The sequence below is a fragment of the Scyliorhinus canicula genome, chromosome 10 (assembly GCF_902713615.1).
Source record: "Scyliorhinus canicula chromosome 10, sScyCan1.1, whole genome shotgun sequence".
Lineage (NCBI taxonomy): Eukaryota > Metazoa > Chordata > Chondrichthyes > Carcharhiniformes > Scyliorhinidae > Scyliorhinus > Scyliorhinus canicula.
This window is the reverse complement of record NC_052155.1, coordinates 86725214-86751978: the sequence shown is the minus strand read 5'-3', so window position 1 is coordinate 86751978 and position 26765 is coordinate 86725214. Positions and strand designations below refer to the sequence as shown.

General features: G+C 43.7%; 1 protein-coding gene across 1 annotated transcript in view; it reads right to left on the bottom strand.

Annotated features, from left to right (window-relative positions):
* The window catches only part of LOC119972934 (chloride channel protein C-like), a 161809-nt gene that overhangs the window by 77927 nt on the left and 57117 nt on the right, over positions 1-26765 (bottom strand). The window contains exons 7-11 of the mRNA XM_038810469.1: positions 20948-21142; positions 17303-17391; positions 9547-9686; positions 8930-9101; positions 4834-5005 (exon numbers count right to left, since the gene is read on the bottom strand). Of these exons, the coding sequence (XP_038666397.1) occupies positions 4834-5005; positions 8930-9101; positions 9547-9686; positions 17303-17391; positions 20948-21142 (768 nt within the window). The remainder of the gene's footprint in view (positions 1-4833; positions 5006-8929; positions 9102-9546; positions 9687-17302; positions 17392-20947; positions 21143-26765) is intronic.

Below are 26765 nucleotides of genomic sequence, written 5' to 3'. Positions count from 1 at the left end.
AACACCCCGTTAAACGCACCCAAAACGGGGGTCTGTTTTTTTTCCTTTAAACCAGTTACTGTTTCAATGCATGATGTCCAAAGATGTGCCGGTTAGGTGGATTGGCCATTATCAATTGCCCTGTGGTGTGGTGTTGCAGGAATAGGGCGGGGGATTGGGCCTGGGTAGGGTGCTTTTTCAGAGGGTCGGTCCAGACTCGATGAGCCGAATGGCCTCCTTCTGCACTGTAGAGATTCTATGATAATTTCTCTGTCAGAAATACATTCAGTCGTCTTAAGAGTGCCAAAATTTTAAAGCTTTGGAAGTCCTGACACCTGGTGGTGAAGCTGAAAACGTCAATGGGAAAACTTCAATAATATTCCAATTTGATGAACCTGAGGTATGGGGGTTTCTCAGCCAATAAGGAAGTCTCCTGCTACTTTCTGCCAGCAGTACAGTGCAAAGACAATGTGGGCGTGGGAACATGAGAAGAGCAGAAGAGCACATTATTCTGGATAAGTTGTTATTGAGGTTTTCTGTGAGAGAGAAAAAAATTCAAATACACACTCTGATAATTCTCTACTCGGTGTAGGTTTTGCTTTGTTTAAAGCTCAGAGAGACTTAAAGTAAGTCAGAGAAAAAGTCAGGGAGAAAGAGATGGCAGAAGTTCTTTTCACCGCCTCCACAGAGCAGATCATTTATCTGCCATAGAATTCATCTCATTTTCATTCCAATGAAATCAATGGAATTAAAATCAGGCAATGGGTGGGATTCTCCACTCTCCCAACCACGGCCGGGATTCTCCAAAATCGCGAAAAAGTGTGACGCCGGTGTAAACACCGGAGTACTTCACGCCGACATTAACGGGCTTCTTGGCCCAGCAATTCTGCAACCCACAGGGGGCCAGCACAGCGCTGGAGTGCTTCACGCAGCTCCGGCTGCCGATATGGGCCCCAGCATTTCTGGCTGCAGGTCCACGCACACGCGCAGCGACTGGCAGTGGTTCCGCGCATACGTGTGGCAGCTGTTTTCGCCCCTGCTCCCGCGCAGCATAGCAGATCCCTCCAGCAGCCAGGCGCGGAAGGAGATAGCCCCCCCACTCCCGGAATGCACGCCTGCCGATCGATTGCCCCCGATCGCGGGACTGGCCATCATGGAGGCCCCCTCCCCAGTCTGATCCGTCCCCAGCCCGCCGCCCCCCACCACCAGGACGGCCCCCGGAGCCGCCACACTGTGATCCCGCCGGGTGAAACCATACAGGAACCACGCCGGCGGGACTCCGCAGAACTCGGGGTGAACTCGGCCGGTCGACTGCGGAGAATCGCCGCCTCTTTCAACGGCCCCTGACTGGCGCTGCGTCAACCATGCGCACGCGGCTGGCGACGATTCTCCGGTCGCCAGAGAATCGTGTCTTGGTGTCGGACCCAATCGCGGGCATTCTCCGCCCCCGCGCCGATTGCGATATTGGTGCGGAGGCTCAGAGAATCCCGCCTCACATCTTTGTCGGCAGCGCACCATTCACGTGCAGCGGGATTTTATACTCCCGGGTTTGTCAATGGGATTTCCATGCTTCCAGGAAATCTGCGGCCAGGGGTCCGCTGCGACCGGGAAGTGTGAATCGCAATGGCCAGAGAATTCTGGCCTACAATAGATGGGCCATCTTCTCCACTGGATAAGTGGACAACGGAGATGAAAATTTATCCCAGGGAATCTTTTCTCATCTAAATTTAAGCTTTTATGAAAAATTGATTTGGATGTTTCTCAGGCAAAGATAAAGAGATAAAGAAATAGAAAGCCAGAGGTAAAAAGAGATGAATGCACATCCAGGAGATAATGCTGATCCATATCTTGATTCCATAACACGTAATATCCTACTACAAATCTCAGTTTTGACATTTTCAATTGACCTAATTTCAACAGATTTCAGTATATCATGGTGCAGACACATACTGAGGGACATACACTAGGACCAATCAACATGCACAAACACAGCAGTCAATCACCAGTTAGAACACACACACTATAAAGACAGAGGGCATCACTTTTCCTGCTCATTCTGGATGCTGCCTCTCAGAAGCACAAGAGCTCATCAAGTACAGTACAAACTCACACCACGTGCTGAGAGATTCAACTGGTTCATAAGAACATAAGAACATAAGAACTAGGAGCAGGAGTAGGCCATCTGGCCCCTCGAGCCTGCTCCGCCATTCAATTAGATCATGGCTGATCTTTTGTGGACTCAGCTCCACTTTCCGGCCCGAACACCATAACCCTTAATCCCTTTATTCTTCAAAAAACTATCTATCTTTACCTTAAAAACATGTAATGAAGGAGCCTCAACTGCTTCACTGGGCAAGGAATTCCATAGATTCACAACCCTTTGGGTGAAGAAGTTCCTCCTAAACTCAGTCCTAAATCTACTTCCCCTTATTTTGAGGCTATGCCCCCTAGTTCTGCTGTCACCCGCCAGTGGAAACAACCTGCCCGCATCTATCCTATCTATTCCCTTCATAATTTTAAATGTTTCTATAAGATCCCCCCTCATCCTTCTAAATTCCAACGAGTACAGTCCCAGTCTACTCAACCTCTCCTCATAATCCAACCCCTTCAGCTCTGGGATTAACCTAGTGAATCTCCTCTGCACACCCTCCAGTGCCAGTACGTCCTTTCTCAAGTAAGGAGACCAAAACTGAACACAATACTCCAGGTGTGGCCGCACTAACACCTTATACAATTGCAACATAACCTCCCTAGTCTTAAACTCCATCCCTCTAGCAATGAAGGACAAAATTCCATTTGCCTTCTTAATCACCTGTTGCACTTGTAAACCAACCTTCTGTGACTCATGCACTAGCACACCCAAGTCTCTCTGAACAGCGGCATGCTTTAATATTTTATCGTTTAAATAATAATCCCGTTTGCTGTTATTCCTACCAAAATGGATAACCTCACATTTGTCAACATTGTATTCACCTGCCAGACCCGAGCCCATTCACTTAACCTATCCAAATCCCTCTGCAGACTTCCAGTATCCTCTGCACTTTTCGCTTTACCACTCATCTTAGTGTCATCTGCAAACTTGGACACATTGCCCTCAGACAGGCACAGGTCTCTAGTTAAACTAGCATCGTTTAAACACACAGTTCTCGTATGTCTATTATTTTATAAGTAGTTAATAAAATAGAGTTGAACCTTCTTCAGTGTTGGTGGCATATGTTAGCTTCACAAGCCTACACTGCCCAACACTTCAACCACATCATCTTTTGGTGATGCATTCCCGTACCAGCCTCCCCGGACAGGCGCCGGAATGTGGCGACTAGGGGCTTTTCACAGTAACTTCGTTGAAGCCTACTCGTGACAATAAGCGATTTTCATTTCATTCATTCATTTAACAGCCTTTCGGACTCAACAATTTCAGACCATAATCTGCACACCATTTTGTTTCCTTTGCTTGCTTTGGCGGGGGGGGGGGGATTCAGTCAGCGGCACACCTGCTCTAGACACATCTTTTGTTTCTTCTCTTGCCCCATCACCATTGCCTTTTACCCTGGAAGGGCCCTTTTTTGCCCTTGTGCACCTGGTTCGATATCCCTCCCTAATGACGCGATCGATCTGCCTTTTCACGCCCAACTTGGTGACGTGACAAGGTTGTTGAATCTCACAAGAGGCCTCTCATGGGATTTGCAGCGCTGGGAAAGCCTCCTGGGATCTAACGAGATCTTACGAGACGTCGTGATCTGGATCTCGCCCTCACAGGACAGATTAACATATTTAAGTGAGCCATTAGTCCCACTTAAATATTTCGGTGTCCGATTCTGCCGAGGCCTGGGAGACTTTGTCAGAGTGCCGTTTAGTACTGGTCCACACAAACTTGGACAAGGCATAAATGCACCTGGGAGGGGCCTTCCTGGCCATCAAAGGCCCCTGGGTGGCCTGGCTTTGGGCAGGGTGGTAACGTGGCATGCCTGCTGGCAACTGGACACCCTGGCAATGTAAATGTCATCCTGCCTGAGTGCCGGGCTGGCAGTGTCAAGGTTCCTGGGTGCCAGGTTGCCTGTGCCAGGGATGGGACCTGGAGCAATCCTGCACTTAGGAGATGGGGTGAAGTGGACTCGAGAACCCCCTAAGAGGTAAGTTGGGGCAGTGGGAGGGTGGTCCGGAGTCCACAATGTGATGTCCGAGGGGGGGTCAAGAGATCGGGGAAGCATTTAAAAATGGCGCCTCAATCTCTTCCTTCTGGGCTGAGCTCATCTGTACAAGAAATAAGGTAAGTGCAGCCTCAGCAGGGCACTCCTCGCCGGGGCCAGGAAAAAAACTTAGTCCCTTTTGATAGCAGGGTGCCCTTGGCACTGCAGGCATCGAGAAAGACCCTGCTATATGTGCCCAAAACAGAACTCGTTTTTGCACGTTAAATCCCCTGTGGATATCTGGCCACTCACCCCTTCCAGTTCTCGATTTCTTGTCACTTCTAGCCTGCAGCCGGAGAAAATTACCATTTCCCTGCTCTCCATTTTACAAGAGTGAATCATGGAATAGCTATAGGGCAGCACACAATTCTGTGTGCTGTAAAACTGGTCTATTCGTTAGTGAACAAAGAAGACACAACGTCCCTTCAGGGAAGCTGATCAAAATCCAGCAGAACAACAGCTAAAGGAGAACATGAATAGGAAGAGGGCACAAGAACAAGACTCTCAGATAGACATCAGAGGCAGAAATAGAGGGAAATCTGAGGCAATATCAAAGAAGTGTGAAATACAGGTATCTATATCTGGCGAGTAGTGTAAAGATCAAAAACATTGCAACCATTGGCAAACATATTGTATTTAAAGATGCTTCTTGATGAATATTTCTTACCATGATGGCAGTAAGGGAGATTGTCAGTCTGGAAACGCCACAGAAATATGAGGCAGCTCCAATTACTGCAAAAAGGCCAGGGTCTATCCAGGCTTCATGCTTGTCAGTTTGGATACCAAAAATCGACACCATTATGAGACCAATTATCCTGCCATATAATGCTCCAGTGTACCTAATGGAGAAGATAATCAGTTCTAGGACACTTCACATAGATTTTCCTTTAAAAAAAATCAATTCCATTTCAGATCACTACTTGAAATAGTTCCCCAGTTACATTTTACTGGTGAAGATTTTCAAATATTACACACTAAGAACGAAAACTGAAAAACCTAATGTCCTCCTGATTTCCCATGTGGAAACCCATTGGACAAACAAACGGGAGATCAAATGTGAAATATTCCCTCAGAGGAAGGAAACGGAAATGGTGAATGGATTGTTTATCGAATCACACAGCAGAGACCCAACAGTAAGCTTTCCCTTGATGATCAATCTTGTACTTCATTATAATAGCCCACGCCTGCTGTTTGGGCAACTCTTACTGAGATCATTATCCAGAGGACAGGAGTAGGCAAGAAGGGAAATATTCCAACAATTGCCTTAAATATTTCCTCACAGGAGAAAACAGACTATACCAGATACTGACACAGGTAAATACAAGCTATATCATCAGATTGGCACAGGTAAAGACAAGCTATATCATCAGATTGACACAGGTAAAGACAAGCTATATCATCAGATTGACACAGGTAAAGACAAGCTATATCATCAGATTGACACAGGTAAAGACAGGCTATATCAGATTGACACAGGTAAAGACAAGCTATATCAGATTGACACAGGTAAAGACAGGCTATATCAGATTGACACAGGTAAAGACAAGCTATATCATCAGATTGACACAGGTAAAGACAGGCTATATCATCAGATTGACACAGGTAAAGACAAGCTATATCATCAGATTGACACAGGTAAAGACAGGCTATATCATCAGATTGACACAGGTAAAGACAAGCTATATCATCAGATTGACACAGGTAAAGACAGGCTATATCAGATTGACACAGGTAAAGACAAGCTATATCATTAGATTGACACAGTTAAAGACAAGCTATATCATCAGATTGGCACGGGTAAAGACAGGCTATATCAGATTGACACAGGTAAAGACAGGCTTTATCATTAGATTGACACAGGTAAAGGCAAACTATATCATCAGATTGACACAGGTAAAGATAGGTTATATCAGATTGATACAGGTTAGAACAGATTGTATCAGAGATTGATGCAGGCTTCGGGGTATCAGACCAACCAGATCTATTCCTGGGGAGGAGGGCGGACGCCCTTGCCTTTGCTTCCCTGATCGCCCGCCATAGAATCCTGTTCGGCTGGTGGTCAGCAGCACCACCCAAAGCTGCAGACTGGCTGTCCGACCTCTCAGACTCTCTCCAAATGGAGAAAATCAAATTCACCATCCGAGGGTCAGACGACGGCTTCCACAGAACATGGGAGCCATTCACCTGATTGTTCCAGGAGCTGTTTGTGGCCAACGAACAAGCAGAAGAATAGCCAGGTAGCCAAGAATCAGGGGAAAGTAGCCGAGGCGGGGGGAGGGATAGATCGGGGGTGGGGGGGAGGGGGATACCAGCTAAATCTAAGAGAAAAAAAAGGCGAACCACAGGAGAAGGGGGGGGGGGGGGGGAGGGAGGAGACAGGGAACAATAGAGGGGAACCAGGGAGGGGGGGGGGGGGCGGGACGCAAAGGAATGACAGCCGGAAGGAGGGCAAGGGAAACAATAACAAACTTGGCTTCTACAGGAGCAGAGAACAAGGAAAATCCAGGCGAAAGACGGGACGAACGGCTGAAGCGGAGGTGATCAGGTTAATGAATAATAGTTACTGAGCATGTGCGTAAGGATTATGGTGATGTCATTCACTGAGAGAAAATGAAGCATTTTAGAGATTAGCTCCAGCTATTCCTCGATCTTGTTTAACATTTGTAAATAGTTGGAATGCAAATAAATGCATTTTCAACAAGACCATTCTAGAGTAAGAAGCTAATGTAACCACAAAATAAAAGAGAGGCTGTGACATATAAAGACAGCTGAATCAGATTGACAGGTAAAGATAGGTTGATAGGTTGTATCAGAGATTAAACAGTTTGTTTCAAATCACTAGCTTTCAGAGCACAGCTCCTTCCTCAGACCGAGCAACTGGAGAGACCTCTGGACCTGTAAAGACTTAATTATCTGCAAAGACTCGCATTCAAAGTATCGTCTTGCATCATTGACTTCGTCTATATATATGTTTCTGGAACCCACCTCTTCATTCACCTGAGGAAGGAGCTGTGCTCTGAAAGATAGTGATTCGAAACAAACCTATTGGATGTTAACTTGGTGTTATAAGACTTCTTACTGTGTTCATCCCAGTCCAATGCTGGCATCTCCTCATTGTTTCAGAGGTTGGCACAGGTAAATGAAGGCTACATCAGAAATTGATACACGTAAAGACAGGTTGTATCAGTTTGACACACGTAAAGGTAAGCCACATCAGAGATTGATACAAGTAATGTCAAGCTGTATCAGAGATTGATACAGGTAAAGAAAGATAGGCTGTATCAGGGCGGCACGGTAGCACAGTGGTTAGCACTATTGTTTCACAGCGGCAAAGTCCCAGGTTCGATATCCAGCTTGGGTCACTGTCTGTGCGGAGTCTGCACGTTCTTCCCGTGTCTGTGTGGGTTTCCTCCGGGTGGTCCGGTTCCCTCCCACAAGTCCCAAAAGACATGCTGTTGGTGAATTGGACATTCTGAATTCTTCTTCTAAGTACGCGAACACGTGCCGGAGTGTTAACGTCTAGGAGATTTTCACAGTATTGTCATTGCAGTATAAGCCTACTTGTGACAATAATAAAGATTAGTATTATTATTATTAGATTGGCAAATATCGAGACAAGCTGTATCAGAGATTGACACAGGTAGAAACAGGCTATATCAGAGATCAACACAGGAAAAACACAGTATCAGATTGAATCAGATAAAGACAAACTGTATCAGAGAGTGACGCAGGTAATGTTAGGCTATATCAGACTGACACAGTTAAAGGCAGGCTGTATCAGAGATTGACTCAGGTAAAAACAGTTTGTGTCAGATTGACACAGGTAATGTTAGGCTGTATCAGATTTACACAGATAGAGATAGGCTGTATTATATTTTTCAACCTGCATTATTTTAACAGCAACAGCAGTAACAATAACAGTTTGTATTTCATATTACCCCTTTAATAATGTAAAAAATCCCAAGCACTTGACAAGCATGTTACCAAATATAGTTTGACGCCAAACGACATGAGAGGTTAAAGCAGAAGGCTAGAAGCTTGGTGGAGAAAAGAGGGCACAGTAAGAAGTCTCACAATGCCAGGTTAAAGTCCAACAGGTTTATTTGAAATCACAAGCTTTCGGTGCGCTGCTGCTTCATCGGGTGAAGTGGAGACAGGTTCACAATCACAGCATTTATAGGAGCAGCACTCCAAAACCTTGTGATTTCAAATAAACCTGTTGGGCTTGTTGTGTTGTGAGACATCTTACTGTGCCCACCCCAGTCCAGCGCCGGCATCTACACATAAAAAAAAGAGGGTTTACATAGGTGGGAGAAAAGCTTAGAGGTTTACTGAAGGAATTTCAGAGTTTTGGGCCTTGGCAGTTAAAGGCATGGCAGAATGATTAAAATCGGAGATGATCAATAGGAATTGGAAGAGTGGAGGCACATGGGAGGATTGTACAACTAGAGGGATGAGGCCATGAAAGGATCTGAAAGCAAGGTGAGAATTTTAAAACAGAGGCGTTGCTTAACTGGGAACCAATGTAGGTCAGACAGCACTGGGATAATGGACGAATGGGACCTGGTGGCAGTTCGGAAGCAGGCAGCAGAGTTTTTGAGTGGCTTAAGTTTATGGAGATTCAAAGAATTGGGTTTTCACTGGCAATAACGTAATAACTTAAAAATATAGATTTCTCAGTCAATAATTATTTGACCTTATTAGACAGTACACTGGAAAGCATATCCCTATTAAAGGTTTACAGAAGTAAAATGGCCTCTTACAGCATTGGTATGACTAGTCCACATGCCATAGCGGTACCAGCTGTCCAACAAGAAAATAAGTAGTAAATAATAAGGGCAGTGAAGAGGGCAGCATATCCAAATTCTTCATGTGTTCCTCTTCTGAAGAGATACACAATTCCATTATAGCCATTTTCAATCAGAAGTACAGCAGCTGTAGGCAGACACAACAGTTTAGAAAGTTAAAGGCAAAATACTGCTGATGCTGACGATCTAAAATAAAAGAATATCCATAGCGTATTTATATAATGGCTTTAACATAACAAAACATTGCAAAGTAACAGAAAATGCTGGAGATATTGGACAGGTCAGGTAGCACCTCCGAAGGGAAAAACAAAGTTAATGTTTCAAGGCTGACCACCTTTGAGATGATGTGATTTACAATCAATGGAGTATTTTTAATGTGTAATTATTGTTGTAAGGCTTCAACCAATTGGCGGCAAAGTCCCATAAACAGCAATGAGGTAAATAACCAGAAGTATCTGATGTTGGTGACATTGTTTGAGGGATAGGCATTAGTCAAAACACTGGACAAATTCCCCTTCTCATCTGAATATCCATCCCCTCCAAAGTTCCAGGGGAGTTTGTTTCAGCATTACCTTGATTATAAGTGCGATTTGAATGCTTTATACCATCAGGTCCGATCCAGGTTGTTCCCAGTGGACAGTTGTAGGAGTTAAAATGGTCTGTCTTACTCAGTAGTTGAGAAACTTGTGTTGAGATGTTGTAATAAAATGATCTGTTTAACCATTCAGGGAAAAATATCAATTGATTTTCTCATAATAAATATAACAATAATTAAACAACAAAAACATAGAAAAGAAATCAATAATACTTGCTAATTGGTTGCTGAAAATGAAATTTATCATATAAATGAGGGGACTCAGAAATAAGTAAACGTTTCCTCCATGTGTTTTATGAATTCTACAATCAGCATTGAAATGACAACTCTGTTATAGTAATAATTTATAACATTTTAGAACAAATTTGTATTTGGGCATTTTAATAAATACAATTAGGTGCAATGTTCACTATATGTTTCCTATCCGTTCATGCCAATCATCTCTGTCCAGAGGAATTTAGCTGCCATCTTGAATGGCCCAGTGGTTTCAAATTAGGAAAATGGCAAGGTCTCCCTTCCAAAATGCTACTTCTTAATAATTCAACACTAATCACAAAGCTTTGATTACCATGTGAAAGATAGAAAATATAGATTATGAAGGACTATAATAGAACATTGACCGCCAAATGGGAACTGGAGCTCTTTCCCAAAAACTTACATTTGTGTCTTCTGGTCCTTTTATAATTGGACAATGGGAAAAGTTTTTTTTTGTCTGCTATATGTAAACCTGTCATAATCTTGTACATGTCTTGGCAAATCATCCCTCAATCTTCTTCACTCTGATGAGAACACTCCAGCTTCTCCAATTTAAACTTATAGCTAAATTCTCTCAGCTCTGGAACCATTCTAATAAACCACCTCGCCATCATCTCAAGCACCTTCCTATTCTTTTTGAAGTATGGTGATCACAATTGGATGCAATACTCTAGCTGTGGTCTAACCTGAGCTTTATAAAGTTTCTGCATAATTCCTCTGCTTTTCTACTCAATCCCTCTATTTACGAAGCTCAACCAGTCTCTCAATATCTTCTGCCACCTTCAAAAATCCATGAACAGGAGCCCCAGGATCCCTCTGTTCCTGCGCACTCTTTAGAACTGTGCCATTGAGTTTATATTGTTTCTTGCGATCCATTCTGCCCAAATCCATCACCTCACACTTCACTTTTTAAAATTCTGCCACTTGTCTGACCATTCTGCTTGTCTACATCCCGTTGCAGTCGATTGGTATCATCCTCACTGTTCACCACAACTTCAAGCTTGGTGGCACTGACAAATTTTGAAATTTTAATCTGTGCAGCTATGCCTTATTTAGTATTCCTAAAGTGTTCCTAAAAAACAATGTGCTACACAAAAACCTGCTAAACGAAAATTATTTTCCCATAAGAAAACATATCGGAGGAAATCCTTGATAATTTTTATATTAAAGGCTGTCTTGATTCTAATCGGTACAAAAGTCCTCTTAGTGACTTTTACTAACTTATTAATTATTTCTACTTATCTCCAATTCCTGCTTGCCACTTCCGCCACTCCCATCCCTCCCACCCACTACCTTATCTCAAACCGCCCGATCCCTCTTCGACCCTAACTCTTACTGTTTTTCCCACTTCATCCCCTACCCTACCCTCCTGCTCAATGCCCTTAGCCCAACCCTCTGACTCACCACTTAGCCAGACATTCCCGCTCGCTGACCCTCCCATTCCTTCTCCGAGCCTCCCCACCCCTCCTGTTCACAGCGAGAGCTCAAGGGAAGGATGGCAGTGAGCAGCAAGCGTCAAGGGCTTGGGAAGAGAAAGTGATGGATTGGCGTAAGGGGAGCAACTGGGAAAGACCATGAAGTTTGGGGGAAGGAGCATGCAGAAGGGTCGGTAAAGGGTGTGGTGAACGGGAAGTTTGAGGAAATTGCAAACAAGAGGATCAAGGGAGTGAAGTAGCAAGAGGCAGGATCAGGATAGGGAAGTGGTGAGCAGGAGGGTAGGGGGAGGGAAGCAGTAAGTAGGATGATCAGTGGAGGAAAGCAATGAGAAGCAGTTTCTTTATAAACGACTGAGCATAGGGCAGCACAGTGGCACAATGGTTAGCACTGTTGCCTAAAGGCACCAAGGACCCGGGTTTGATCCCAGCCCCGGGTCACTGTCCATGTGGAGTTTGCCTTGTGCCTGCAAGGGTGAAGTAGCATAAACCAAAAAGATGTGCACGGTCGGTGGATTGGCCATGCTAAATTGCCCCTTAAATGGAAAAATAAATTGGGTACTAAGTTTTTAAAAAAAGACTTTTAAAATAAAAGTTTGGGCATTTGCAGTAACCATGCTAAAGGTAAAATGGAAGCAACTCTATTCACGGAGTATCCCTAATTTACAAAACACGCAAAAACAAAAATGCACTATTAGAATCTGCTTTAAACATGGATACCTGTATTTTAATATCCAATTCAATTAGGCATATCAGAAAAAAAGCAGTGGTTCTAGCACCAACCATTTGGGAACATTGATTCTACCATTCTCCAGTCTGAAAAACAATCATTTACCACTATTTGCTCTTTTCTGTCCTTCAGCCAACTCTTTTATCCAACCTGACACTGACACTCTTATACCATGACCCTCAATTGTGTGGTGCTTTCTCAAACACTTTAGTCAAATATATACACAATTTACATTGTGTCATCCCACATCTGTAAATATTTTGTGAGTCATATAGGACTTTAAATAATTTCAGGCCATAAGTTATTTAAATATATGGGCTTTTCACAGTAACTTAATTGAAGCCTACTCGTGACAATAAGCGATTTTCATTTTCATTTTCATTTCATTTTTCAAATATATTACCAGGCAGTTAAGTACATGGGTTCCAGGGCCTGCTTGACTGACAGTCTCGTATGAAGTTACTGAAATCCAATGAATAGTAAAAGTACCTTAAAGCACAAAAGCCCAAGGTAATTCATCTAACTTTTTAGCTCAGTGGTACTCTGCATAGCTCCCAGTACTCACTTCCAACCCTTGCAAACATAATAATGCAGCAAATTACCTTAAAGCTTTGAGTAAGCTAGGCTTGAACTCAACTCTCAAGTGGCACATATATGTTTAATTTCCTCTGGTAACAAACTTCATAAATTTGCCTCCACATATTGGTCCATAAGAAACCATTCAAGTAGCAAAAATCATATCGCAATGTGAAAAATATTGGCCAAGCTTTGTGGAGCCATTAATATAGTAATTATTTCACTTGGCATCAGTAACTACAACTTGAACTTAAATGATTTCTTTAACATGGCAAGAGAAAGGGAACGAGACATTGAGAAGGAGTAAGGAGAAGAATGTTTGAAGAAAGACCGTGAAGAACAGAAAAGAGTAGCATTCGCATTGGATCATTCTTATCTATCCAAATAGAACCAGAGAATGATCTGTAATGGCATTTCTTCCTGAACCTGGTGTCCTTGAAGGATCTATCCTTGGCCCCTTCCTATTTCTTGTCTACATGTTTCCCTCTGTTGGCATCATCCAAAAACACAGCTTCAATTGCCACATATGTACTGACGACATCCAGCTCTACCTCACCACCTCTCTCAGCCCCTGCTCTGTCTCTCCAGATTATCAGACTGCTAGTCCAACATCCAGTGTTGAATGAGCAGAAATTTACTCCAATTGAATATTGGGAAGGCCATGGTTTCAGTTCTCACCACAAATTTGTTTCCCTCACTACCAACTCCATCCCTCTCCCTAGCAAATTTCTCAGGCTGAATCAGGTTGTTCACAATCTTGGAATTATATCTGACTCTGTGCCTGTTCCATCACTAAGACTCCCTATTTCCACCTCCATAACATCGCCAGATTCTGCATGTGCCTCTGCACCCGCAGCTGAAACCCTCATCTATGCCTTTGTTACGTGTGGACTCGACTCGTCCAACACACTCCTGGTCAACCTCCCTCCTTAAACTTGAGTTCATCCAAAGCTGCATGTCCTTACTCACATCCCTTCATCCATTACCCTGTGGCCACTGATGCACATTGGCTCTTGGCTCCCTTCCTTGTTTTCAATTCCTTCCAAGGTCTCCCGCCTGCCTATCCCTGTCACCTCCACCAGCCATACAACCCTCTGAGATATCTGTGGACCTCCGTTATAAGAGAAAGCCAGCTACAAAGATAAAAACAGATAAGAACGGTTTGATATGTATTTAGAAAAGAGCAAGTAAAGTGAGCGTTGGTCACTTTGAGAATGAGAATGGGGAATTAATAATGGAAAATAAGGAAAGGTAGAAGCTATGAACAGGTATTCTGTGACTTTCTCCACTGTAGAATACTCAAATTCCAAGAATACTTGAAAATCAAGAGATAAATGGGAGGAGCTTCAAACAATCACAATCACACGGGAAAAGGAACTGGAAAAACTTCGAACTAAAGGCCGATAGGTCCCCTGGAACCGATGGCCTGCGTATTAGATTCTTAAAATACTTCCAAAATTTGCTGGACTTTGGAAAGGTTGCAGTGATTTGGAAATTTATAAATTTAACATCACTGTTCAAGAAAGGAGGGAGACAAGGAGCCAGTAACTGCAAGCCAATTTGCCTTTTTTCTCATTCACTCAGGTGATGTGCACATCACTGGCTAGCTTAACATGTATTGTCCATCTCCAGTTGCCCTTGAGAAGGTGGTGGTGAGCTACCTTCCTGAATCGCTGTAATCCCTGAGGAGTAGGTATACCCACAGCACTGTTAGGGAGGGTGTTCCAAGATTTTGGCCCAGTGACAGTGAAGGAACTGCAATATATTTCCAAATCAGGATGGTCAGTGACTTGGAAGGGAATCTGCAAGTTCTGGTATTCCCAGGTATCTGCTGTCCTTCCCCTTCTAGGTGCGAGTGGTGATGGATTTGGAAGGTGTTGTCTTAGAAGCCTTGGTAAGTTCCTACAGTGTGTCATGTAGATGGTACACATGGCTGCTATTGTTTTTCAGTGATGGGGGAGTGAATGTTTGTGGATGGGGTGTCAATCAAACAGCCTTCTTTGTGGTGATGAGCTACTTCAGTGTTGGTGGTGCTGCACTCATCCAAGCAAGTGGAGAGTATTCCATCACACCCCTGACTAGTGCCTTGCCGTTGACAGACCAGTTTTGGAAGTCAGGAGGCGAGTTACTCGCCGCAGGATTCTCAGCCTCGGATTCCTCTTGTAGCCATTGTACTTGCATGGCTGGCCTAGTTTAGTTTCTGATCAATGATAAACCTCAGGATGTTGACAGTGGTGGATTCAGCATGGGGCGATGGTTAGATTATATCTTGTTGAAGATGGTCATTGCCTGCCACTTGTATGGCGCGAATGTAACTTGCCACTTGTCAGCCCAAGCCTGGGGATTGTCCAGGTCTTGCTGACATGGACTGCTTCAGGATCTGAAGTGCTGCAAATGGTACTGAATATTGTGTAATCATCAATGAACGTCCCCACTTATGACCTTATGATGGAGAGAAGGTCATTAATGAATCAGCTGAAGGTGGTTGGGCCTGGGACGCTACCCTGAGGAACATCTGGACTTGAGATGATTGACTTCCAACAACCAGCACCATCGTCCTTTGTGCCAGATAATTCTCCAACCAATGGAGAGTTTTTCCCATGAATACCCATTGGCTTCAGTTTTGCCACTCTCAGTCAAATGCTGTCTTGATACCAAGGGCAGTCACTCTCATCTCACCTCTGTAGTTTAGCTTTTTTGTCAGGACGTTTTTCCCCGTCGAGGCCACACTCAAGAGATTTCATGCTGGTGAGCTGATCTTGCGAGCAATGGGGTTGCTGAATCACGCCCAATGTATCAAATTATCTACTCTCCAGGGAATCTCCAGCAATCATAACAAAATTCCATTAAGCTCCTCTTTGTATGCACATACATGGTTGGACTGAATGATGATCTCACCTTTACAACACCTTAATTGCATATGTTACAGCTACAGGGCGGAATTCTACGCTCCCGGGAAAAATCGGGAGGGCCGTCGTGAACTCGGCCGAGTTTCACGACGGCCTCGGAGGCCGCTCCTCGCCCCCTATTCTCCCCTCCCGGCGGGGCTAGGAGCGGCGCTCCGTAACATTCGGCCGCCGGGCGGCGCGCAGAGAGTGATGCGACAGCGGCGCCTATGTGACGTCAGCCGCTCCAACCCGCGCATGCGCAGTTGACGTCACGACGGCTGACAGCTCGAACCCGCGCATGCGCAGTGGCCGTCTTTCCCCTCAGCAAGACGTGAAAAACGGCGAGCAGCGATTCTTCCAAGCGGGGGGGGGGTGGGAGAATCGCGGGGCCCTCCCGCGATTCTCCCACCCAGCGTGGGGAGCGGAGAATCGCGCCCACAGAGTCTACATCCTTAACCTAGATTCAATAATAATATTACTGCAACAGATTATATGTGCCTGAACTCAGGCTTTTAAAAACATTACTGCAACAATAATAAATATCTCTAACAATTTCTTACATCACAGTATATCAATGATTTGTGTTAAGGGACTGAATATTCATCACATTATACCAGTGACTTGGATGAAGGGACCTAATGTATAGTAGCTAACTTTGCTGACGACACAAAGATATATAGGGAAGTAAATTGTCAAGAGAGCAGATTGGTTAAGTGAGTGGGCAAATACTTGGCAATATATGCGGGATAATGTGAAGTTGCCCACTTGGCAGGAAGAATAGAAAAACAGTATATTATTTAAATGCAGAGTAACTGCAGAGCTATTCAGAGGTGATCTGGAAGACAAATGGCATTTGTTGCAAGGAGAATGTTATATAAAAGTATCTAAGTGTTGCTACAGTGGTACAGGGCCTTGCTGAGACTGCATCTGGAGTACGATGTACAGTATTTGTCTCCTCACTTAAGAAATTATATAATTGCATGTAAAGCATTTCAGGGAAGGTTCACGTGACTGATACCTGGGATGAAGCAGTTAGTTAGCTTATAAGGAAAGGTTGAGCAGACTGGGCCTATACCCATTGGAGTTTGAAATAATATGAGGTGATCATACTGAAATATCATATTGAGTGAAAACTCAGCTCAGAATAAAATATGACACAACTAAGTGAACAATGAAAAGAAAAGGGGTCTGGTAATTAGTTTATTGGTGGCAGTGAGACAAAATAATTTCAAGCTGGACGAAGTACGTTGTAAATTTAAATGTGCTACCTGGGGCTCTCACTTGGTTCTGAGGTAAAAGTACCAGCTTTGAACCGTGCAGTTCAGGTCACAGGTCCAATTCCTGATAGGTACTGAGTTAGTTAATAAGGACAACAGTAGGGACACAAGGGACACTAAAATCATCTCATCTGCACCAGCCTGGAAGAGAAAAGAAATGATCAATCATGAGTCTCATGCCTGACCAAGAAGGCCACTTATTTAGAGGTTTCATGGGAAATTGAGAAGAATTACAGGACTCAAAATTTAATCTCTAATATATGAATAAAAATCCTGGTATTCCATGGAATTAAAATCTGAATTTGATTGATTCAGTCACTGTATACCACTGGTCCTGGAGATGACTATCTAATGATCCTTGAAGGAAACATGTGCCTGAGCAATGGAAGGGAACAGAATTATTTACACAGGTGAATGGCCAGCAAACATTCACTGTCAAATCTTACACATAAATAATGGCTACTTGGACGTGGCAACAGTTCCTATGAGGCAGCATTCCATTAACCAACCAAAAGTTTCAAGAGGGGAGTGGAGGGAAGATAGACAATTGCAAAGAGAAAAAATGTGTTCTTACCCGTTTTCTTGTTCACCGTGTATACGGCTGGAGAGCGTTGTGCATGGGAAGAGGGAAGGCACATAGACCGTAACCGTAATTGTGATTAACTGAAAAATAGAGTGTTCACAAAAGCCCAAGCTTTACAAACAATTCATCTTTTCTTCTAATAACAGGTATCTTTACCAGAAAGATATTAATGTAAAAGTTGCACGAGAAAAAGAAAACTACCATTGGTAAAAATTTTGAATGCTTTCACACGCAAATTTAAAACATGCTAAAAGGACAGTCACTTAATGAAGCTCTGCTGTCCAATTAACATCTTCAAAATCTGAACAGGATTTTTTTTTTTACAAATTTTATGATACTGTGTGTTTATTAATTCACCAATTTTATTTTTCTGTGTCTCAATTGACAAACAAATGTTTACACATTGATAAGGATTGGATTCCAGCCATGCAGCTTTCATTGAAATATATACAGGGTATAACACAAAAGTATTTTTAAAAAGTAGATGAACTTTAATGAAGGGGTGAAAAAGCATGGCTACAAAAGCATTAAGAGAATAAGAAAGTGTGGAAAGAGAGGAAAACCCTCTTCTTCCTAACTGCTACGTTGATAACATCCACCCATTTAATCTTCTGAATGAAAATTGAGAATAAATAATCCCTGATCCAAAAGATAACCAAGTTAGACCGCAAGAAGTGTGTCTGTCTCCATCATTCATTCCAACAGGTTGCTTTCCATTGTTGAAGTGTTCTCTCCTGCCCAAGGCCAAGCACCTCAAGAGTTATATTGTCCTGGGGAGTATTTTATTATTCCAGTCCATATTTATCCCTAATCCACTGCTTCTCAAATTGTGGGATCTGCTCTACTTGTGAAGTGTGAGGTCTGTCCAGCTGAGGCACTGTGGGTCCAAACAAAGTGAATATGGTGACTGGGAATATATTCTTTGGTAATGGTGCTGTGAGAGGGGGATATCATACCAGCTTGTTGGCACTTTAAAAACGGATCTCCTGCAGTTTGGCTGACAGTCAGCAAAATTGCTTCTCAGTAGGTCAATCCTCTTGCCCTTTGTTTCCATTATGAAAGAACATTGCCAACTAGTTACCAATATTGTATAGACCTGGGTGCTCGTTAATCCAGGAACAGCCTTTGCCAGGCCAGAGGTTAATTAGGGATTCTTTTTTGTTAAAGTAACAGAGGGTGGGGTTTACCACCACCTCCTGCAGGCAGCATCTTCCAGCCCCACTGTAGTCAACCCCCTGCGGGGATCTTTTTTCATATCCTTTCCCAGGATGTGGGTGTCACTGGCTAGGGCGGTATTTGTTGCCCATCCCTATTTGCTCTTGAGAAGGTGATGGTGAGGTGCTTCCTTGAACCATTGCAGCTCATGTGGTGTGGGTACACCCACAGTGATGTTCGGGAGGGAGTTCCAGGATTTTAACCCGGCGACAGTGAAGAAACAACAATATAATTCCAAGTCAGGATGGTGTGTGACTTGGGGGGACCTTGCAGGTGATGGTGTTCCGTGGTATCTGCTGGTCCTGCTGGGTGCTAGAGGTTGCGGGTTTGGAAAGTGCTGTCAAAATAGCCTTGGTGATTTGTTACAGTGAATTATGTGGTGTGGGTGGTGCACACTACTGCCATTGTGTGTGGGTGGTGAAGGGAGTGAAGGTTTAAGGTAGTGAATGGGTGCCAATCAAGCGGGCTGCTTTGTCCTGGATGGTGTTGTGTTTCTTGGCTGTTGTTGGAGTTTCACTCATTCAGGACAGTATTCCATCATATTCCTGACTTGTAATTTGAAGATGGTGGACTGGCTTTAGGGAATCAGGAGGTGTGTTACTCGCCACAGATTTCCAAGCCTCTAACCTGCTCTTGGATCCATACACATACAGGCACAATAAGAATGCCACAATCATTTGTAAGGAGTTCTGCTATTCATTTATTTTCCCAGCAAGTTATCCCATCTAATCAGGGCATTAAACTGCATAGACACGGCTGGAGGAGCAGCAGAAGCGGAGGCGAGCGTGGGACGGCAGTGAGACCCGTCCGGGAGAAGCAGGAGACAACAACACAAAACACAGCCAAGTATCGCACACTGTAATTATCTCCCCGGCACCCAAATGTATATTTGCCTTCCCAATCCCCACCACCCCCCCCCCCCCCTTCCCCCCACCCCACCCCCCAAACAGTCGCCTACTTATGTGGCGTAAATAATTTTGCCAGGTGTACAGCGCTGCCGCTGTCGAGCTGGTACACAATACCCTACCAGTTATTCTATTTCATATTTTATTGTATTTTATGTTGGGGTGGGGGGAAGGGTGGCCCTTCTCTTCTAAATATGTGTATATATATATATATATATATGTTTCTTATTCTGTGTACATAACCGTAATTATACCTTGTTCAAAAACCCAATAAAAAAACATTTATATAAAAACTGCATAGACACCAAACATAAATTTTGCAGTCCTGTCATTAGCAATTGCGCTGTTACTGGGAAACTGCATAGCAGTCCTTAACTTTCGAATTATCATTTATGTATTCCATGCACAGAATGTTTGCTATGCAGGGAACGTAGTTGATATGTGGTATATGGACAGGATATGTGACATAGCAGTTGCTTTGCTCTAAAGGGAACCCAACCTTGGCTTACTTCAAATAGAGGATCACTAGTTTCTAGCTTGATCATTTTAGTACCCCGATAAAAAAAAAGCACAATGTAATTTCTAAATTCTGTTGTATAATTACTATTTTCTGAATTTTTAGGTTTATTTGTGGGGATATGTAAAGATGAGGTTTAACTCCCAAAACAGTCGGATCAGGTCAGATGTTGACATTTTTAAAACCTCAAACCCAAAACTCTAACCTGCCTCCAACCCACCAAGTTCTGAGTTTCACGGATGCAAGACAAGGTGTAGATAGGCAGCCCACACCCAAGATGCAGGTCAGTCATTTGGATATCTGAATGTAAGGTTGATAGCCTCTGATTTAACATGTTTTGCAGATTTGACATTGGCCAACTGGATTTCCCAGGTCTAATAAGCTTAAGAATGGAGGAAAGGACAGATCCAGAGAGAAAGTTAAGTGCTTAACAATTTGTTTGTGGACGAAGAAGAACAGGAGATCACCCTACATTCCCCCACCCATACAAAGACTTCCCAGCCTGATTGGCAGCCAAACCTGTCATTTAATCTAACTTTTGAGCGGTAAAGCTATGAAGGAGAAAAGGCACACGCTGTGGAGTTGAATCTCTAAAGTGTATAGAGAAAGCAGACTTCCTGCCAAAATCTCCACACCCATATCCAGGCCATAATTTCAATACACCTTATGTTTTTCAAATTATATAGACCTTTAATCCTTCATTTAAATTTTTAGACCTTTCTAATTTACACATGTGCACAAACTCGCTTTGGGTAGGACACCTGATTTTTCTGTTGGTCTATTTCTATTTACAAATAATATGAATGACAGCTCAGTAACATAGCAATAGTTGTGTATCAGAGCTTATGATAAAGAAATCCGCACCAAACTGAAATGGAGCAGTGCACACCAAGAAGGTGTGAAAGAGCAGAAATCAAACAGGAGGACACAAGTGAATATGTTAGGGAAACAAACTAATCAAATAATTTGCATTCAGCAGTAAAATCACAGGAAACTCACCAGAATCAGGACTGCTTCCATGAGCTTGCACGCTTTTTGCACAAACGCATGCTTAATTAGGTTAAAGAATTTTGCTCGGAACTTGTTGACTCTCACGTTCATGGAGACAAACAATGCTCCCAGCAGACCTCCTATTATTCCCAGGATAATGGTTGGAATAAAGACTAAAACATTCATGTCAAGCAAGTATTTAACCTGGATGAACAGAAATCAAAAAGGAGAATAGCATTTTAAAATTGAGAAGCATTCACTCTTTCAGAGCCGCAGGTGGCATTCCAGTACAAAAATAGAAGATGACTGCGCTGGTAAAGCAAAGGTGAAACATAGCTATATGGACCAGGAGGTCTTCGATCCCTGGTCAGTGCTGAGCTAGAAACTCCCATTCCAATTGATATTGCAGATGTTGTAATTGGCCTCAGCATCCCCCTACTAGGCTTAAATCAGGTTTGCAATCCTCTCAGTCCAATCGAATAGTTGCCTCCCCTCCTTTTAGAAGGAGCTCTGAGTTTTCAAATAATCAAGCGATGCAAATTGGAACAAAAAAATACATTTTAAGTAGATGGGAATGATTCCTTTTTTAAGATATGTTTATTAAAACTTGTCCGTCAAGGTTGGGTCTAGGGTCAGGCCGGGCTGGGGGCTCGTGATCTTTGGGGTAGCTTCGGAGCCGGGAGTGCAGGGGGCGAGAGAGGCCGGCATTCTGGCCTTTGCGTCTCTAGTAGCCCGGCGCAGGATTCTGTTACAGTGGAGGGATACGCGGCCCCCGAGTTCGGAGACCTGGGTCAACGACATGGCTGGGTTCATCAAGTTGGAGAGGATGAAATTTGCCCTGAGGGGGTCGGTACAGGGATTCTTTCGGCGGTGGCAGCCCTTTCTCGATTTCCTGGCGAAGGGGTAGAGAGTGGTCGGTCTCTGCAGCAACCCGGGGGGGGGGGGGGGGGGGGGTCGGTTTGGGGATGGTTGGGGGGGGGGGGGTTTGCAGCGGTGGGTTTGTTATGTTATTTTCTTCTTTCTTATATTGCTATTTGTTATTATTTATTTTAGGGGGGAGAGTTATTTTCTTGTTCTGTTTTGGCGTGGAAACACGCCTTGTTTGTCGTAAATTGCGGGGAGAAAATTTGTTGTTGTTATTGTTATTAAAAAACTTGAATAAAAATTTTTTTTTTTTTTTAATTTTTCCGTCATAAACAAAATCGTACAACAAAATTAACCAAAGTCACACAATAAAAGAACAAGCTTAACCCCCAAAAACTAAACTAAACCCACTAACAGCTGACGGTGACTAGCTTCTTAAAAAAATAAATGAATGGGTGCCACCTTAGGTAGAACACATCTACTGATCATCTAATGGTTTACTTAACCATCTCCAAATGTAAGAAAGACATGAGGTCACCCAATCAAGCCGAGACACTGGGCAGGGTAGGAGAACACCAGACAAGTAGAACTCGTCTCCGGGCTATCAATGAGGTGAAGGCGAGGATATCCGCCTTCACCCCCATTTGAAGTACCGGCAAGTCTGATACCCCAAAAATGGCCACCAGCGGACATGGATCCAAATCAACATTGAGTATTTTCTTTATTCATATACAGGATGTGGGCGTCGCTGGTTAGGCCAGCATTACTACCCATCCCTATTTGCCCTTCAGAAGGTGGTGGTGAGTTGGCTTCTTGAACCGCTGCAGTCTCTGAGATGTAAGTACACCACAGTGCTGTTAGGGTTAGGGAGGGAATTCTAAGATTTTTCCCCAGCGATACTAAAGGAAGAGTAATTTATTTCCAAGTCAGGGTGGTGAGTGACTTTGCCGGCGCTGGTCCTTCCATCCCTTCATGCAGCCCCACAATTCAAAAGACACCATTAAGCCATTTGGACCTGTGCCAAAATCTGCAAGAGCAATTTAGCTCGTCTCCCTCCCCTAGCTATTCCCTGTTTTGTCCTGGACCAATTCTCTAAATCATTTACCTTGGCCTTCAATGATTTATTCGCTTTGGCCACCAGAGACGTCTCCGCTTCCAGTGAAGCAATCTGATGACTGTCCATAAAGGACCACTTCCATTTCTTTTATCGTGGCTCCATGGGCTTTCACGGTTTTGTTGGTCGTCTCCAGAGCCACTTGTATGCAAGGCCTCCTCCATCGTTTTCTGGAGGTCATCCAACACAATCTGCCAGTGCTACTCAAATTCTTTCACCAAGGTACTGAAAAGCACCTCGGCCATTAGCGGACTGGCCAGAGCCCCAGAGGCTGCCACTGCCATTTTATCTGTGGTCGAGCTCTGAGTAGCCTCCAATTCCATCAACAAACCACTACTGCCCATCTTCTTTTCCTTTGCTTTTTCTGGGTATTTCACTTCTATAGGGTCCTTATCCCATCAAGTTGGTGGGCTTTCAAAAGAAAATACCTCCTAAAACTAAAACGAAAAGTGCACTCAAGCAGGAGCCACCCCATGCACCCCATCCACTACATTACGCCACTGGAAGTCAGCATGGTTCCTTCTATGGCATCCATAAAAAGAGAGTCATGAGCTGAGATATTAAACAAATTGCAGAAAAAGATTCTCATGAGATAAACTATGATAGAAATATCCCTGAACTGTCCAGAACTGTCGGAAATGCTTCAAAGATTCAAAGGTCCTGGAATGATTTACGATTTTGGGCAGTACTTTCCAGATTGTAATGACTCACTGGGTAAAAACATTTTGCCACATGTCACCTTTGATCCTTTTGCCAATCACCTTCGATCTGTGTCATCTAATTCTCAAACCTTCCACCAATGGGAACAGTTTCTCTCTATCTATTCTGTCTGGATTTGCCTTGATTTTGATCACCACTACCAAGAAAAACAATCTCAGCTTGGACAAAGCTTGTTGCTATCCACCCTGTCCATACCTCTCATAATTTTGTAGACCTCAATCAGATCACCCCTCAACCTCCGTCTTTCCAATGAAAACAATCCTAATCTACTCAACCTTTCTTCATAGCTAGCACCCTCCATACCAGGCAACATCCTGGTGAACCTCCTCTGCACCCTCTCTAAAGCATCCACATCCTTCTGGTAATGTGGTGACCAGAACTGCACGCAGTATTCCAAATGTGGCCCAACCAAAGTCCTATACAACTGTAACATGACCTGCCGACTCTTGTACTCAATACCCCGTCCGATGAAGGCAAGCATGCTGTATGCCTTCTTGGCCACTCTATCAACCTGCGTTGCCACCTTCAGTGTACAATGGACCTGAACTCCCAGATCTCTCTGTACATCAATTTTCCCCAGGACTCTTCCATTGACCATATAGTCCGCTCTTGAATTAGATCTTCCAAAATGCATCACCTCGCATTTGCCTGGATTGAACTCCATCTGCCATTTCTCTGCCCAACTCTCCAATCTATCTATATTTTGCTGTATTCTCTGACAGTCCTCCTCGCTATCTGCAACTCCACCAATCTTAGTATCATCTGCAAACTTGCTAATCAGACCACCTATACCTTCGTCCAGATAATTTATATATATCACAAACAACAGTGGTCCGAGCACAGATCCCTGTGGAACACCACTAGTCACCTTTCTCCATTTTGAGACACTCCCTTCCACCACTACTCTCTGTCTCCTGTTGCCCAGCCAGTTCTTTATCCATCTAGCTAGTACACCCTGAACCCCATACAACTTCACTTTTTCCATCAACCTGCCATGGGAAACTTTATCAAACGCCTTACTGAAGTCCATGTATATGACATCTACAGCCCTTCCCTCATCAATTAACTTTGTCACTTCATCAAAGAATTCTATTAGGTTTGTAAGACATGACCTTCCCTGCACAAAACCATGCTGCCTATCACTGATAAGTCTATTTTCTTCCAAATGTGAATAGATCCTATCCATCAGTATCTTCTCCAACAGTTTGCCTACCACTGACGTCAAGCTCACAGGTCTATAATTCCCTGGATTATCCCTGCTACCCTTCTTAAACAAAGGGACAACATTAGCAATTCTCCAGTCCTCCGGGACCTCACCCGTGCTCAAGGATGCTGCAAAGATATCTGTTAAGGCCCTAGCTATTTCGTCCCTCGCTTCTCTCAGTAACCTGGGATAGATTCCATCCAGTCCTGGGGACTTGTCCACCTTAATGCATTTTAGAATACCCAAAACCTTCCCCTTCCTTATGCCGACATGACCTAGAGTATTTAAACATCCATCCCTAGCCTCAACATCCGTCATGTCCCTCTCCTTGGTGAATACCGATGCAAAGTACTCATTAAGAATCTCACTCATTTCCTCTGACTCCACGCATAAATTCCCTCTTTTGTCTTTGAGTGGGCCAGTCCTTTCTCTAGTTACCCTCTTGCTCCTTACATACGAATAAAAGGCTTTGGGATTTTCCTTAACCCTGTTAGCCAAAGATATTTCATGACCCCTTTTAGCCCTCTTTATTGCGGGTTTGAGATTTGTCCTACTTTCCCGATATTCCTCCAAAGCTTCATCAGTTTTGAGTCGCCTCGATCTTATGTATGCTTCCTTTTTCATCTTGGCTAGTCTCACAATTCCACCCGTCATCCATGGTTCCCTAATCTTGCCATTTCTATCCCTCATTTTCACAGGGACATGTCTGTCCTGCACTCTAATCAACCTTTCCTTAAAAGACTCCCACATTTCAAATGTGGATTTACCCTTAAATAGTTGCTCCCAATCCACATTCCCTAGCTCCTGCCGAATTTTGTTATACTTGGCCTTTCCCTAATTTAGCACTCTTCCTTTAGGACCACTCTCGCCTTTGTCCATGAGTATTCTAAAACTTACGGAATTGTGATCGCTATACCCAAAGTAATCACCGACTGAAACTTCAACCACCTGGCCGGGATCATTCCCCAATACCAGGTCCAGTATGGCCCCTTCCCGAGTTGGACTATTTACATACTGCTCTAAAAAACTCTCCTGGATGCACCTTAGAAATTCTGCTCCATCTACGCCTCCAACACTACATGAGTCCCATTCAATGTTGGGGAAGTTAAAATCTCCAATCACAACCACCCTATTGCGCCTACATTTTTCTATAATCTGTCTACATATTTGTACCTCTACTTCACGCTTGCTTTTGGGAGGTCTGTAGTAAAGTCCCAACAATGTTACTGCACCCTTCCTATTTCTCAGCTCCACCCATATTGCCTCAGTGCTCGAATCCTCCATCGTGCCCTCCTTAATCACAGCTGTGATATCATCTCTGAATAGTAATGCAACTCCTCCACCCATTTTACCTCCCTCTCTATCCCTCCTGAAGCATCTATACCCTGGGATATTCAGTTGCCAGTCTTGCCCTTCCCTCAACCAAGTCTCAGTAATACCAATAACATCATATTCCCAGGGAGTAATCCAAGTCCTAAATCATCTGCCTTCCCTGCTACACTTCTCGCATTAAAACAAATGCACCTCAGACCACCTGTCCCTTTGCGTTCATCATCTCTTCCCTGTCTACTCTTCCCCTTAGTCACATTGAGTTTATTATCTAGTACCTTACTGGCTTTAGTTGCTGCCTCTTTACTGACCTCTAACTTCCTAATCTGGTTCCCATCCCCCAATACCGTTTGATGTTTATCACTATTTTCGTTACCATTCACTATAACTTCAGGTTTTGCATCACCTGCAAATTTTGAAATTGTGCCCTATACAGCCAAGTCATACATCAGGAAAAGCAGTGGTCCTAGTACCAACCTTTTGGTGAACACTACTATATAGTTCCCTCGTCTGAAAAGCAGTTCACCGCTATTCTGTTTCTGTCACTGAGTCAATCTTTTATCCATGCTGCCACTGCCCCACTCTGAACTTCATTT